The 15,113-nt window shown below is 47.9% G+C and overlaps 1 protein-coding gene across 2 annotated transcripts; it reads left to right on the top strand.

The window, feature by feature from the left end:
* Positions 1 to 2,606: 2,606 nt before the first annotated feature.
* Positions 2,607 to 15,086, top strand: LOC135804600 (aspartate aminotransferase-like). 2 transcript variants are annotated; one of them, XM_065318503.1, is made up of 16 exons: positions 2,607 to 3,004; positions 4,986 to 5,096; positions 6,510 to 6,727; positions 7,119 to 7,253; positions 7,673 to 7,800; positions 8,638 to 8,701; positions 9,486 to 9,525; positions 9,785 to 9,875; positions 10,579 to 10,644; positions 10,935 to 11,048; positions 11,610 to 11,692; positions 12,460 to 12,529; positions 12,840 to 12,923; positions 13,276 to 13,351; positions 13,994 to 14,100; positions 14,466 to 15,086. In XM_065318503.1, the coding sequence occupies exons 2-16, from the start codon at positions 5,008 to 5,010 to the stop codon at positions 14,499 to 14,501; spliced, it is 1,401 nt and encodes a 466-aa protein (XP_065174575.1). In that variant the 5' UTR covers positions 2,607 to 3,004; positions 4,986 to 5,007; the 3' UTR covers positions 14,502 to 15,086. The 2 variants fall into 2 exon arrangements, with proteins under 2 accessions (XP_065174575.1, XP_065174576.1); XM_065318504.1 differs by lacking the exon at positions 4,986 to 5,096 and having other exon boundaries at positions 2,608 to 3,004.
* Positions 15,087 to 15,113: the final 27 nt, after the last annotated feature.

Genomic DNA, 15,113 nt, shown 5'->3' with positions numbered 1-15,113 from the left:
CTTGCTTCGATGGAAGCTCGCGGGAGAAAAGCGAAGCCCCGCGTCCTTGAGTCGCGGCCCGAGCAGCGCTTCGTTCTGAAGCAGCTCAAGTGGATCATGGACGCACATTTTTACGTCTTCCAGTCGACAACGTTTTTGACGAACATCTCTGCTGCGCACATGAGCGAGAACGAAAGGCTATCATCTTGATTTGAGTCAACAGTTTGGAAGGAGATATCGTCAATCATATCCTTGAACTGACTTGCATCGCGCATGCTTGACTCAAATTTCGAGGCAAAACGGATTTCTTGAACGTCATCGCCAATCCAGGAGCGAACCGGAGCTAGCCTAGAGATCGATCTCTCTGTGGCTACTCTCCACTGAAGAAAGAGAGAATAATGTATTTTGAACTGCATGCAAAGCAACTCTCTCTCACTTCGAAATAAGGACATAGTCACTGTACTGTAAACTGCCCGTCGATCGACGTGTATGCAGAATAACCAATCCAGTACGAGCGTAGGCACGCTTTTCCTTTGGCAAGATTGCCCGAAAAAAGGTGGTTTCCAGACACCAAAAAACTCATACGGTGCACGCGCCTGACTATGATGCTCGACAAGGTGGCAGATTCTGCTCGAAAAGCAGTGAAATTGGCAGAACCATACAAACCTTTTGGCGGGCAATTCCTCGAATTCTGCTCCATTTCTTTATCCACATACCAAACATGCATGAAACCGGCTTACCAGAAAAAGTACCGAGTTCTGCCAATTTTTCTGCCGGCATTATCCGCAAAGGCCTACTCATGACGCCATGTACATGTACATGTACCTGTGACCGCAGACTCGAATTCCCTATGCCCGCTATGGCACTGCTGCCGCCAGAGCAGTGTTTGCCTTTCACCTAGGCTAAATAGTACAGGCACTACATGTATCTACACGGGAAATGTGTCCAGTGTGGCAATGCTTGGCAAGCTACAAAGTACGAGCTCATACGAGTCATAGCCCAAGCTTTCTTTGCTCGTGTTTCCCGGGATGATCGTTCAGTTGTTCCGTCCCGTCCGCACTTGCCAGCCTGCTCGGAGCGATGTGCTGGCTTCTCCCTGGCTGGCCTGGGCAGGACTCAGGCCGTCCGGGAACGGTGGGCCCGTGGAGCGAGGAATCATGGGCCATTGGCTAAAGGCAAGTGATTAGTGCAGCCTGGCTACCGGCAACGGTGAGAGCTGGCAAGCACCAGGCCCAAGGCCAAGGAGTCATACTCCCTGGCAAGCACACTGTGACGATTGTCATTCCAAGTCACACACGTGCATATCTGTAGCTTGCCCTGACTCAGTGACTGGTACTGGATTGCATCGTAGTCGAGGGGCCACTGCAATCCACAATACAACGACAGACTACGGACACAATACACACGTCCGACGAAAGTACAACATGCCATGCTTTTGTTGAGATCAGTCATGTTGAACCGGTTGGCAAACCGGCATGTACACTGTACATAATTGTACATGTACATGGCTGATGATCACTGCATGTATTGGATCAAGTGCAAAGCATCACATCGCCGTTCATGGTGCAAGGCGTAAATTCCTGGCGTGTGCGCTGCCCCCTACCATGAAGCCTACAGGCTACACTACTTGTAATGTTGTAACGTTAGTAGTGGGTCCTGACCTTGGCAAGACGAGGAGCCAAGGCCAGGACAAGCACAGTACCCGGGTAGTACCCTGATTCGCCTGATATGAAGCCATTGAAGGTCAACGCCTGATATGAAGGTCAACGCCTGAGATGAAGGTCAACGCCTGATATGAAGGTCAACGCCGGCGAAGGGAACTGTCTGAGGTGCCTCTAGAATAACCATGTCACAAACGTGCAAGAGTCTGCCTACTCATTGAGAGCTTTCATTCCAAGCGGCTACGGAACGAAGTAAACAGTTAGTAGTAAAGGTCACGCTGACCATATCCCCATGACCGTAGCCTGCTACATGACCAGCGCTAGTTAAGTTTAGGCTAGTCCATGACGAGTAATATACTAGTAGTAATATCATAATATGATACAGCTGTATAATGTAACACCCTCGTGGATCGTATCGTAGACCAGGTAGACGTCTACACTTACACCCGGACTGTCTACAAAGGTGGTCTATGATCATGATGACAATACAGACAATGATGTGACAGTCACTACACTACAGTCAGTGACAGTCTGTATGCCGAGGCGCCAGAGCTACGACGATCCTCCTCCGATCCGGAGTCTAGTTTGTAGTCCGCCTGCATACGATACCGGCGCGGATCGGTACCGGTTATCCCGGCGATAGTACTATGACATACAGCAGCGGTGCACGTGCGCCGATCCAACTCACTGAGATATCGATTCGAGAGTCACAGACTCGGATGTCACGTGCAGTGTCGATGTCCTCGTGAGTCGTAGTCGTAGTGATTATTTTTTTCGAGCCAGCTAGGATGTAGTCTATTGTAGAGCTAGATGAATAGTATTGATTGTATATCTACCGCATACCGCCATACCTGTACTGTAGTCTACTTGACGAAAATGACATTTCCTTTGATTTGATCTAATCTAGGTCCTGAGCTGATTTGGTTTGAGGTGTGTACAGTAAATTGTTGTATTGTGACTTGTGTACGTGTACGTGTGTAGTTACAGTCATGTCTTTGTCTATCGTTGTCACACTCATCTCAGTGTACTGCACTGCACCCTATTACATCAACCCTCCTCGTAGATCTACCTGCGCTGCCGAGCAACCATGCATATCAAGGCGCAGCGTCAGGCGAACTCGGAGTCTCGGACACGATCGTACGACGGTACCAGTACCCGTAATACTCTGAATATTCACAGAATAGCCTTTGAATAGCGGCCTAGTCCACGGCTGCATCCCCGGTATAACGTCGTTAGTATTACTGCACAGACCATACCAGTACCAGTGCTCGCACCGAGTCAGTGCCTACACTAAAAATCTTCGTATTCTACCTTCTGAAGTTCACTGCTACTGCAGTTGGCGAGGACAAGTCTCTTGGTACATGGTAAGTCACTACAAAGTAGCTCGTATGACAACTATTCTGGGAACGTTTGAACTTACTTCATTTATTACAGAATGTCCATGGCTACATTCCGGGTACACTGCCCACAGCTAGCAAGTAGCATCAACATGTTGCATGCAGTGTCTGCTCCAGAGCCGGGTCAGCGACCCGTTGGGGGGGGGGGGGTACTCGGACCCACTTGGAAAAAGAATATCGGGTCACGTGTGACCAGGTTGGGAATACATACTAGTGCCCATCGGGGAGTCCTAAATAGTTACGGCCCCCTGATGTACAGTGCTGCTCAATGAAATCCAGTCGCGTCACTCAAGCATGCGCCGGGCGTTGCGCAGCCCTAGACCTGCGAACACTGGGCTGTGCAATGATGCAAGGTGCAAACTTGAGTGACGGCGCGACTGGATTTCATTGAGCAGCACTGTACCTGCAGTTGGCACACATGAATCACCTCTCTCTCTGACCCAGTTGCAACAGTTGTGCCAGGTACACGTGTGCCCAGTTGGCTTTAACAACTTCCTACAGCAGACACCGGTAGAGTCTACTATACACTATGGTGTTATTTTTGAGAACGGGTTTACTCACAGCACCAATTGGGCCAATTGCGTGAAAACATGAAGTATGAGTCAACCCAAATTCAGAAATAAATAGACCACTCAACTTGAGATGTAAGATTGAACACAAAAGCACACAAGAACACAAGTTATTACCGTACATGCACTACATTGTAATGTTTCCAAAGTACGAGCACGAGTCTGTGAAAATCGGTCCAGCACAGGGAGTCGTAAAATATCTCCCTGGTCCAGCACTAAAGAAGCAATTTGATTTCCCAAACTATGCAAAAAGACGTTCCGTTGTGGCATTCGGTGTAGTCCGGCAGGGTTCATGGCGGTTTACTTTGTATCTTCAAGTGCGACGGTGTGTGTGTGTGGTGGTGGTGGTGTGGGGGAGGGGGGGGGGGGTGTATCCCGGGCTGGCGCACGGCATGTGACTGCTCACATGAGCGACCAAAAGTTGTATCTCATGTATGAGCAACACATACATGTACATTGTACCAGGGAGTCGTAAAATACCGGTATTTTATGACCCCCTGCACTGTACATGTAAATCGTACAATAGGGTTCTAGCCAGGGGGGGGGGGGGGGTAGGGGCGCAGCCCCCCCCCCCCTCCCCCTCCCTACTGTGATGGCGCACCACCCCACTCATTTATGATTCTTGTGTTTTTCAGTTCACACAGCGAAACATGCGGCCACAAATTTATCGCTCTGGGTGATACATTTTTGTGACAAGGCAATAGTGGAACATGGACAAAATGGGCAAACTACTAGTATTTGTTTCCCCTACCCCCCCCTCCCCACACACACACAGTTTGGCCTGGCTAGAACCCTGATGCAATGTCCCATAAAATTCCCCGGCGCGTTATAAAAATATCACCGTAGATCAGGAGAGGAAAGCTGCCAGCTTAGGTCCCTCGTCATGCTTGGTCTTTACATACATGCAGTACAGGTTATACGTGTTATTCAAACTGAGAAAAAAAACACCTTTACGATGATTCAGAAGTCACAGTGCAAAACAACATTTGGAAAAGGCATTATTTGTTTTCCAAGTATTTTTTTCATCATTCTTTTTGGTCGAATTTACATTGATAAACAGGGTAGATGTCTGTACGTTACAAAAATCTGAGTGTGGCTTGTACTCCAGAAAATACGGTATTTCCTCTATAGCCTTCTATCGCCAATTCTGCATCATTCGATCGTGGCATAAAGACTTCGTTCCAATGTCGATTCAGGAAGATCTGTCACTTTCGATTCCATGCCGGCACTTGAAGTACACTATATGGCCACGTTGCGGTTTTAGAATAACCTTATACCAAAGTACTGGTAGGCCTTCCATTGCCGGTTCCCCGCACTGCAGCAAGCACGGTAGATGTGTACAGTAACTGTTGTACGGTGTCAATGCTCTTATGCCGCAGCCCTAGTCAAGCTCCTACCCTCATGTGGCGTGCGCACGCAGCATTGCCGCAGTGGACTGGATGCTGTCGGGCAACTTCGGCCTGCAGAGCATTGTCAGTTTCAGCTAGAAGGTAATTTAACTGGGCCACCCATTGCGTTCTACGGAATCGGAATTCGTACACAAAATGTACATGTGCATTTGCGGGTACAGGATCGCACCTTTATGTCTATATGAAGTTGAAGCGGTTAAGGTTTAACTAGTTGCTCGGAAATGATTACGTTACTTTGGTCATTTCCACTGATTTCTCAGCATGTGCAGACTCCACTGTAGACATCCTTTATATCCAATTATCCATACATCGACGGATGATTTTATTTTCATTTCAGTGCCGGATTAGTGTAGCCCAGAGACCGCTTGGAGAGTGCTCAGTGAAGATGTATGGATACGTCAGAGACCGCTTGGATACTGTAAGACATGTATATATAACGAGGAAGCAAATCTAACGTTTTAACGGATGACATTTCTTCGTTATAATAAGATCCGTTGAGGCCGTACTGCTTCATATATGCTGTGTGTGGATATGGCAGAATACTGCAAGATCGTTTTAAACATATCTTCTCGTTAACCTATGAATTTTGGACAATCGTTAAATTTGCGACTCGTTATAATAACATGTCTTACAGTAGTGCTCAATGGAGATGTATGGATACGTCAGAGACCGCTTGGAGAGTGCTCAGTGAAGATGTATGGATACGTCAGAGACCGCTTGGAGAGTGCTCAGCGAAGATGTATGGATACGTCCCCCGGTGATTGATAATTGTGGCAAGAAAGGTGTTATGAAACATGTGGGTGAAACTCGGTGAACGGTGACCACCTGGTTTGAAAGACCACCGGTCGGTGGCACCAAATGCGGCATGGAATGTACAAGGATCACCCGGCTGGTTTCATAGATCACTTGCGTTTTTAAGGACCACGTGCCCGTGCATGCCAACACTGAAATATATTGTTTCCCATTTACTATACTTTGGAGGTCGCTCGTCCCAAGTGCAGTCCCCATTCCACAGCACTCTCGCACACCCCATGTACATCTACGTGCCATGATTCTGGCTGATAGCCGTTGTGTGGTGCATGCAATCTGTGCCGGTGTGTGCTACTGGCTTACACCCAGCGCAGCACTATGGCTAATTTCAAGTAGCGCTGTTCCACCTCTCCCCCTAGCCCCCCCCCCCCCACCCATCCCTCCACTCACCTTATCCCCTGGTCAAAGTACTCTAATTTCAGAAATTTTCGGTGCTCAATATTTTCGGTATGAGGGCAACAGGCTAGGTTAGGTAAACAGAAATGTTCGGTACAGAGAAGCAGTTCCCTATTGGATTATGTGTGTTAGTGTTTGTTCGGTGTATTGAAATTTTAGGTGTGAAACAGACGCGCCGAAAGTACCGAAAATAAAAGTACACCGAAAATTTGTGAAATTACAGTGACCTGCAGATGTTCATGCTCACATGACTCGTGTTCTGTTGCTCCTTCTTTCCACGGTGTTCAGGAGAATGGATCACGTACCTCAGAGTCTAGTGCGGGGCAACAGAAGCAGCGGTACCGGTGCAGAGAACCTGGCACTGAATGAGAGAGTGCAGGCACTAATTGCATCCGGCCATGACATCATAAATCTAGCCTTTGGCCAGGCTCCGTTTCCGCCCATGGACTTGGCGGTGAAGGCACTGCAGGAGAATGCTCACGTGACGCAGTATGAACCAGTGCGAGGTGATTGAGCTGTACTGCTGATCCGTGACACATCAGTAGCTGCCGCTCGTGATAAAAATGATACAGGACCATGTGTGACCTGCATCATTTGTAGGAACATTTCAGTGGCAGCCCGGCCATGGGCTGGTGTAGCTTTTAAACACTTAATTACTTCTCAGGTAGCCTCAGTTCATATCGCATAGAATGTAGCATGCAATGTGCGGTGTAGCTAGAACACGAGCATCAGCACACATAACCCAGTTTCCCTGGTTATCGGTATGGACATAGCAGTTTCCTTCTTTTCTTTGTTCAAAGGAAGCGACCCATTCAGGCGGGGCAGGTGTGCATACTGGGCTAATTAAAAAAAACTGCCAGGTCACCATTGCTGTGCGTGTGTTCGTTCTCTTAAAAGGCATTCGTCCACTTCGAGAGGCTATAGTCAAGTATCATGCTGCTCAGGATGAACTGGAGTTTGACCCAGATAACATGATCGTGGGACCGGGCTCCAAGGAATTGATCTTCCTGCTCATGGCCGTCTTCGATGGTGGTAAGCAGTATATGCATACATGTACTACCTTCTCTTCAACCCCCCACCCCCCCCCCCCCCCACCCCCTACCCCCTCTCTCTACCTCGTCTCTCTCTCTCTCTCTCTCTCTCTCTCTCTCTCTCTCTCTCTCTCTCTCTCTCTCTCTCTCTCTCTCTCTCTCTCTCTCTCTCTCTCTCTCTCTCTCTCTCTCTTCTGTGTGGTCATGAAAAGGCACAGAAATGCACGGCAACGTCTTTGCCCTGAACCTTCAGGTGGACAAGTGTTTAAGCTTTGCCTCATTGCTCGGAACTTTAGCAGCAAGTTCAGTTGCCATGGTTGCATGGGTGATCCACTGAGTGCTGTAAATCCTGCCCCCTCCTACCCTGCGATTTTTGGAAAATAATTATGTCTTCTTTTCTTCTTTTTTCCCTTTTTCCAGACATTATTTTGCCTTCCCCAGCCTGGGTGACTTACAAGCCACAGGCTGTACTGGCTGGTCATGAACCAGTTGTAATGGAACTAAGCGTAGGAGATGAATGGCGTGTCACTCCGGAGATTCTGGCCCAGGTACGATGGAGATACGTTTTGCAGAGTTTTTGTTAGTGAGACTTGAAGGGACTGTACGTTTAACCCCGATTCAGAAACAGAGTTATCATCATCATAGCCCTCCCCTCCCCCCCCCCCCCCCCCCACTGTAGGCCTCACTAAAGACGTCAGGTGTCCTCGAGCAAGAAGCAAACACACACACACACTCTCTCTCACTCTCCCCCCCCTTGCTCGCTCGCTCTCTCCCGCTTTGAAATTCGCTTCCATAGAAATGGGCACCATTGCCCATTTGGCCTCGCGAAGTAAAATAAAAGCAACAAGAACCAGAAAGCAAGCTCCAGCCAGCTCTGTTACGAACAGCACTCGATAGAGCCACTGCCCCCCCCCCCCCCATCCTGCAACAAAGGCATCCACTGCCCACGCGGATACGACTACTAAAGGGTTGAAAGGCCTGCAGAGTGCAGTACGCCGCCGCAACAACAGTGTGTACTGGCTCAGCTCAAGATCGTCTAGCAGTGCAGCAAAGACCCAATCTGCAGGAGCTGAGCATCATGGTCTGAGGCTAGGCTGCGCCTGCACTCTACGTATATCCTGTATAATGTGATGTTTCAATGGGGAATCAGGGGAATCAGGGGAATCAGGGGTTTTGCTCCATCATTCTATCAAATGTCTCTTACCGTGATCAGACACTAGCGGCTATGCACTAGCGGCTATGCACTAGCACCTGAAGTACACGCACAGGTAATTGTAACCAAGTAACTTACGGGTACTTGAAGTGCTATCACACACTAAAACCATGCCTGGGACAGTGGGTATATCTACATGTATGTCCTTATGTGTCCATCATGTCCGGTACAGACTGTGTTGAATAAGTGCAGTAGCAAGAACAAGCTGTTGATCTTTTGCAATCCCGACAATCCCAGTAAGTACTCTGTGCCGAGCTGTATTTGCCCATACTGTACGCGTTTGGAAAGGAAGACGCGGCTCATTGCCGACTCGGATCTTGCCATTGTCAGCAAGTCTGTCTGAGTGCTTGCGGATTGCCTCGGTACACGTTGGTGTCTCTTCACCCGTAGAAAAGTTGAGGTTACGTTAGCGGCATGGTTATGTCGTGTCAGACAGAGTTTATTCACAACAAGCAAGGAGGACAACAAAAGAAGAACTCCATTCCAAAGCAGTGTGCGAACACAAAAGGGACGTGTGTACGAACACAAAAGGGACGTGTGTACGAACACAAAAGGAAAGTGTGTACGAGCGCCTACGGAAGCAGGAGGTCTAGTCTAGGCACGTGCATACGGGGTGCAGGAGTTGCACCATATACGGAAGTAGGCCATATCCATCAGGTTTCCCTGCGCTATTACTTGAGTTCTGCTGGTAGCTGCAGAACATACCAGTACCGCTCAATATTCATCCAATGTAATTTGACTTATCGTAGAAAGCCCGGATCACCTGTCTTTATCTTTGAAGATCAATTTTCAGCCCCTGGGGCGGTCACAGAACCAGGTGAACTGCTTGCTGAGTGTGCACAGATCTTGTCCAGCAATATTCGGAGTGAAGCCTAGATTGCATTCTGGACATCGTGTGCCCTTGGTATTAGTAGAGGGCTTTAAAATAACTTTCGAGTCACAGTTAGAATTGTGTGTGTGTGTGTGTGTGCGTGCGTGCGTGTGTGCGTGCGTGCGTGTGTTATTTCTGTGGATCCTCAGCCGGTGCAGGCTACTCAAGGGATCATCTACAGTCACTGGTGTAAGATTTCACATTGCTAGTCTTCAGTCACATTGCTAGTCTTACTCAGTCAGTGAAGGGAAATGTTCAATGGATAACACTAGCACAATCATGTACTTCGCCGTGCTATCATGTGTGTTAGTATCAGCGAGTGGAACAAGGCAATGCATGTGCTTCGCCAAGAAGAATGACCATTGAAGATTGACTTAGGCTGTTTTCATTTCGGGGTTTCCTTGGATGTGATGTCGTCATTGCTGTTGTCGGTGTGACCACTCACTAGGCCGGTACTGCGAGAACACAACATCATTGTCCTGTCGGATGAGATCTATGGTCACTTGACGTACAGCAGGGATCATGTATCTCTAGCTAAGGTATGAGTGCTAGATAGAGTCTCTTCTGTCGCAATCACTCAATAACCCTTCATGACTGATAATACACATTATGAGTCGAATTTTTAACGAAGGCCGTGTCGGTTTGTACTGTACTTGGCATGGCACTGTGTCAGAGCGCAAGATCAGATTTCCTTTGGCAACAACTGTGCTTACGCTGATCCAACAGCTTTCAGCGTTGAGTTCTTCAGCGGCTGGCTCTCATGGTTTGTACAGTCATACACTACTCGAAGTACATATTACAGTCGTGGCAAGTGAAATCCGACACTTGGCATAAGGGACTGCACCATGCATCCTGCAGCCCCTGCATACGTAGTACATGTGTTACATACAACTTTTATCTGCCTCATCACAGAACTCGTGTTCTTTCACCATGTTCACAGTCAAGGTTCAAACGATGCTGGCAAAAATGAATGAGGATTGGATACCAATACTCCTTATGTGTACCGTGTTTGCGAACTGTGTGTATCTACGCTGTGACCTTTCGATCTGTTTGGGATGCATACGGGTCTATTGTACACTGTGAATCAGGTGCAGTGCATTACATCATTGATGTCCACTTTGAGGCGCTGTCCCCTATGGCAAGTGTCAGATTTCACTTGCCACAACTGTACTGATGATGGATTTGCTGCCAAGCAGGCGGCGCTAAATCTCAGTCTTGCTGTCTGAATGTGTATCCCTGCAGTTCTGTCCCGAACGTACAATACTCAGCTCAGGATTATCAAAGTGGGCTAGTGCTGGTGGCTGGCGGGTAAGTATACTTTGCCAGTGATTTTGAGCTTATTCCAATAACTCCTGTAGCTATTCCTGGCTCTTTCATTCATATTCTGTCGTTCCACACTACAATCCGTCCACCTATCTGTCCATCCACACGTCCGTCCGTCTGTCCGTCTCATCATTTATTTGTTTCAACTATCCAGTTGCAAAGTGCATCGTAACAACACCTCATGAAGTCCTTCTCAGCTTTCTTAAATCGTCCCATCATTCATGTGTACATCAGTGGTGTATAACCTGTGCCGCTATTTCTGACTCGTTCTGCAGCTGGGCTACAGTGCGTATCCAAGTCAGCTGTCTGCATTGTGCTTGGCCGTTGCCAGCGCAGCCAGCCACACATACACATCTGCCAGTGCACCCATACAGCATGCAGCTGTGCAGGTCAGTAACCCACAGGCAGTGACCCACCACTCAGGGTGGAATGTCACAATGTATGCTTGTGTTACAGACAGCCAGTGAAATTTACTCCCGAAATTGCCAATGGAGTAGAACTTCAAGAAGCCTGACTTTTCGGCACTGCATTTTTTGTTGAATTAAAAGTCATGTCTAGACCTTTAGTTAGGGCCTACAATAGTAGGGACTTCCTTTCGGTGCTTACACAACAGAGGCTGAAAGTGCACAATCTAGTATCCTTGCTAAAACTTTAGTTCGAAACATAACGTTCCTGTGCTCTTCACCCAGTGAAAGCCAACCAGAGTTTGTATGAGTGTCTATTTTTATGTTAACTTACACTACTTGCTAGTCAGGATGAGGGTTCCCGCTCAACTCACCACATATTCCGCCTTGGCCCATCATCAGGGTGAAAACTGAAAACAGTAAAACTTTTTAAATGAATCACTAACACTAATGGCCGGGCGCCGGGCACTAAGCTACCGGTATGGCGTAGAAGGTGCGTGTTTGGCTATTGAGCTGTCTCTTGCCAATTGTTTCTCCGCGGTGTAGATATATCGCAACATCCCTGCATCACAAGAGTACAGCCGTCATTGCACCCGCATACTTGCTGCTGTTGCAAAGTATTCTAGAAGGTGAGAGCTAGAGTGATCACTAATGACAACTACCGATGTGTTGTTTGTACAGTAACAGTCATGGAGTGGGCTGGCGGCTGTAAAATCCACATACCCAGGACCGGCTCGATACCAGTCTTTCATAGTTTGTGTTCGATATGGCACGTACACATGACCTCCTCAGCAGTTACCACGCAGCGTTGGTGGCCTAAGTATTGGTCTGGCTATGGCCTGACTAGCCGGACCGGTTCTGCCGTCACCCCCCCCCCCCCTCCCTCAGTCCTGATACCCCCCCCCCCCCCCCGCACAGACCATAGCAGCGCTGAGTGCGTTCAGGTACACACCCGGGTGTGTGTGTGTGTGTGTATGTGTGTGGGTGTGTGTGTGTGTGTGTGTGTGTGTGTGTGTGAGTCTGTGTGTGGGTCTGTGTGTGTGTGTGGGTCTGTGTGTGTGTGGGGGGGGGGGGGGGTGAAGCCTATCAGAGTGCAGCTGCACGGTTGAACCGGCAACTTGCAATGACCAGCAGCGCATGTACATGTAGTACTCAAGTATACTGGCTATTGTGCCACTCAAGGTGATGGATGCTTTGCTCTTCAATATACTTGTGTGTACGTTGCTACTGACGCGGCTGTCTATCTGTGTCAGCCTGCCACACTTACATACCGTTCTGAAGTCTTCATCACAGTTGTTTTGCGCACGAGTCAAGTTGGAGAGCCCTGCAAACTGTTGACCGTCTGAAATTAATGTTATTCTTTATCACCATGATTAAAATTGTTGTCCTGCAACAGTGAGCTGACCAAGTGTGGCCTGAAGTGCATAGCTCCTGTCGGCGGATTCTACCTCTTTGTAGATTTTGAGGTGAGGCAGGCTGAGCAGATCATCAGCAAATCAGACTATGGCCACTGATGCGCTATGAAGTATTGACCAGGTTCCAATGTACAGAAGATGATAGCTATTCCCAATTTCCAATGCATTAGCTGGAATTCGCTGGAGACAGAAGCATGCCTGTATTTGTATCTTCCGCTTACTTGCGTTGACTACTTTCTATATAGATCCAGTAGTGTTGTGGCACCTCAAGAGTGAGTTGTTAACATGGGGACTAGGGAAACATGCATACAGTATGCCTCCTGCAGATACCATCTGAATTATGGCCCTGTTTCTGTTTCAGATCTTGCGGCCGCATATGGCCCGAATGGGTATGAAGACGGCCGATGATTTGTTTGCACGAATACTGGATGACGTTCAGGTTGCGGTAAGAGAATGAAGAAGTGGTTTGGACTGTGCACATTTGCCTCATTGCTTAACCTTGAAATCTGACTGCGCTTATTAGTGGAGCCAGGCTGCCAGTTTAGTAGGGGAAATAGTGAGTGTCAAAAGCGGTTCGTTCACGGGAAGGAGGCGGGGGGGGGGGGGGGGGGAAGAGAGAGAGAGAAAGAGAGAGAGAGAGAGAGAGAGAGAGAGAGAGAAAGAGAAAGAGAGAGATCCTTTGTAGTACACCGAGCCACAGTGACACCTTCTCTGTTCTGGCAGAAATCTACACCTTGCAGGCTTGTAATGAAGCAACAGCACCATGTCCTCTGCCCTTTATCTTTCTTTCTCCGTAGCTGTTGTCTGGATCTCCTGGTCTTCTTAGGCCGGAGCAGGAGCTCTCGGCGCGTCTGTCCTTCACAGACTTCAATGGTGGGTGAACATGACCATGACAAAGTGCTACATGAATATGGGCGATGATTACCTGAAAACCCCGTCGATGAGAATCAACAATAATGTTCTGAATTACCAGTATAGATTTGGAAGTATAGACTTGGCTTCTTTGTGGCATATTCAGACAGTACATGTAGTATAATATATTTTTAAATTTAAATTTAAATTTAATTTATTACTACTTCGAAGTACAGTGTTACAGTGTACTAGTATTTCTGTTAGCCGAGCAGCACCACCACTGGGACCGTAGTGTGGTCTGAGTAGTTTTGCTGTTGACGCACAGTGGTGGGTGAATATGCAATGGTGTCACAGAGTGTGCTACCATAATGATGTCATTGTGAGAGCCAGTATAGTAGGCAACGGGATGTGCTGAAACATCAACGTCTTTCAGATGGCATGTTCACTCTAACCTCTATCATGAGACTCGTTTATGTAGTGTGATTTCAGTGCAATGGACTACAATATCTATGGTCATGCTAATGTTGTAAGTTCCAAGCCAGTAGCTCCTGTTCATTTGATGGAGTATGTAAACGGAAATGACATCGCTTTTAGGACAAACACGGTGGACTGCAGTCGACATCAGCTTTCCTGTTCCGTCCGTGTGTTGTTGCTTGTGTTCAGGTGCTGACGCTCTTGGTGCCAGTCAGACCGATGGTCTCCCTCTGGACAATGCCCTAACACCCGAGTTTGTTGAGAAGTACTGTTGCCGAGTGGTCGGCGGAATTCAGGTACACCTGCATGTCTCTCATTACTTGCCCATTTGCATTGGTTGAACAGGGTGCACGTATCACGTATCACCTGCTGCATGCTTCAGTGAAGTTTACAAAGAGTGCCGGTTGCTATTGACATTAATTCAACATAATCAATGCTGAAGTCTTGCTTTGACAGCCGTGGACCCGATGTGAAGACGTTCTGTGAAGCGGTTGTGAAAAGAAGCTGTCGTGTCACCACATGTGCACACCGCGCAATTTCTGTCTGTGGGCACGCTACTGTATTGGCATGTGTGCAATGACATGCCTTCCAAAAAATGATGAGCAAATGATGAGCAGCGTATCGAGCCATCGGTGTGTTCATGTTCCTTTGTCTCCTGCAGAGATTGGTGAGCTGGGTATCTGAAAACACAAAGTAAACTACCGCCCATAGCACCGCTGGCTCAGCTGCAGTATGCACTGCTGTGCTACACCAACAGCCTGCCGGGAAATTGCACCATTGCAGCCACTTGGTGACTATGTGGTAAAGGTATCTCCTCGTCAGCTTTTCCATTGCATCCGCCAGCACCATCAGTCTTTGGTCCAACTCTACCATGTCTGGTTATGCCTCTTCTCTCTAGATTTAGACCACCAATAGACAAAGTCGTGTACTCGTAGTGTCGGTAAAGAATGTTCTCCCCATTGTCAAAGACCAATAACTATTATTTGAAACTCGGGCCCAAATTTAGAAGCAACGGTTGCCGCCTTTAGAATACTAGAATACTGTCTGGCTCCCTACAAATACAGACAGGCAAACGTTGAATCCATCCAATGCTCTCTTTTCCATTATTTTATTGCCATGGTGGCATGTTGTGATATTTAATATATTTTTGCTTATATTCCTGCGGAGGAAATCTACTTTAATACTTCAGGTACATGTGTATCATCATCTCTACTTGTCTTCAAGCTGGTACTGCAAGCAGAGCAGGCCTTTCTACACATTCATGCAGGGTGTACGAGTACCAGAGTGTCGTGCGAGTAGATTCTACTGG

The sequence above is a fragment of the Sycon ciliatum genome, chromosome 1, assembly GCF_964019385.1.
Source record: "Sycon ciliatum chromosome 1, ocSycCili1.1, whole genome shotgun sequence".
Classification (NCBI taxonomy): domain Eukaryota; kingdom Metazoa; phylum Porifera; class Calcarea; order Leucosolenida; family Sycettidae; genus Sycon; species Sycon ciliatum.
This window is presented reverse-complemented; position numbering and strand designations above follow the sequence as displayed.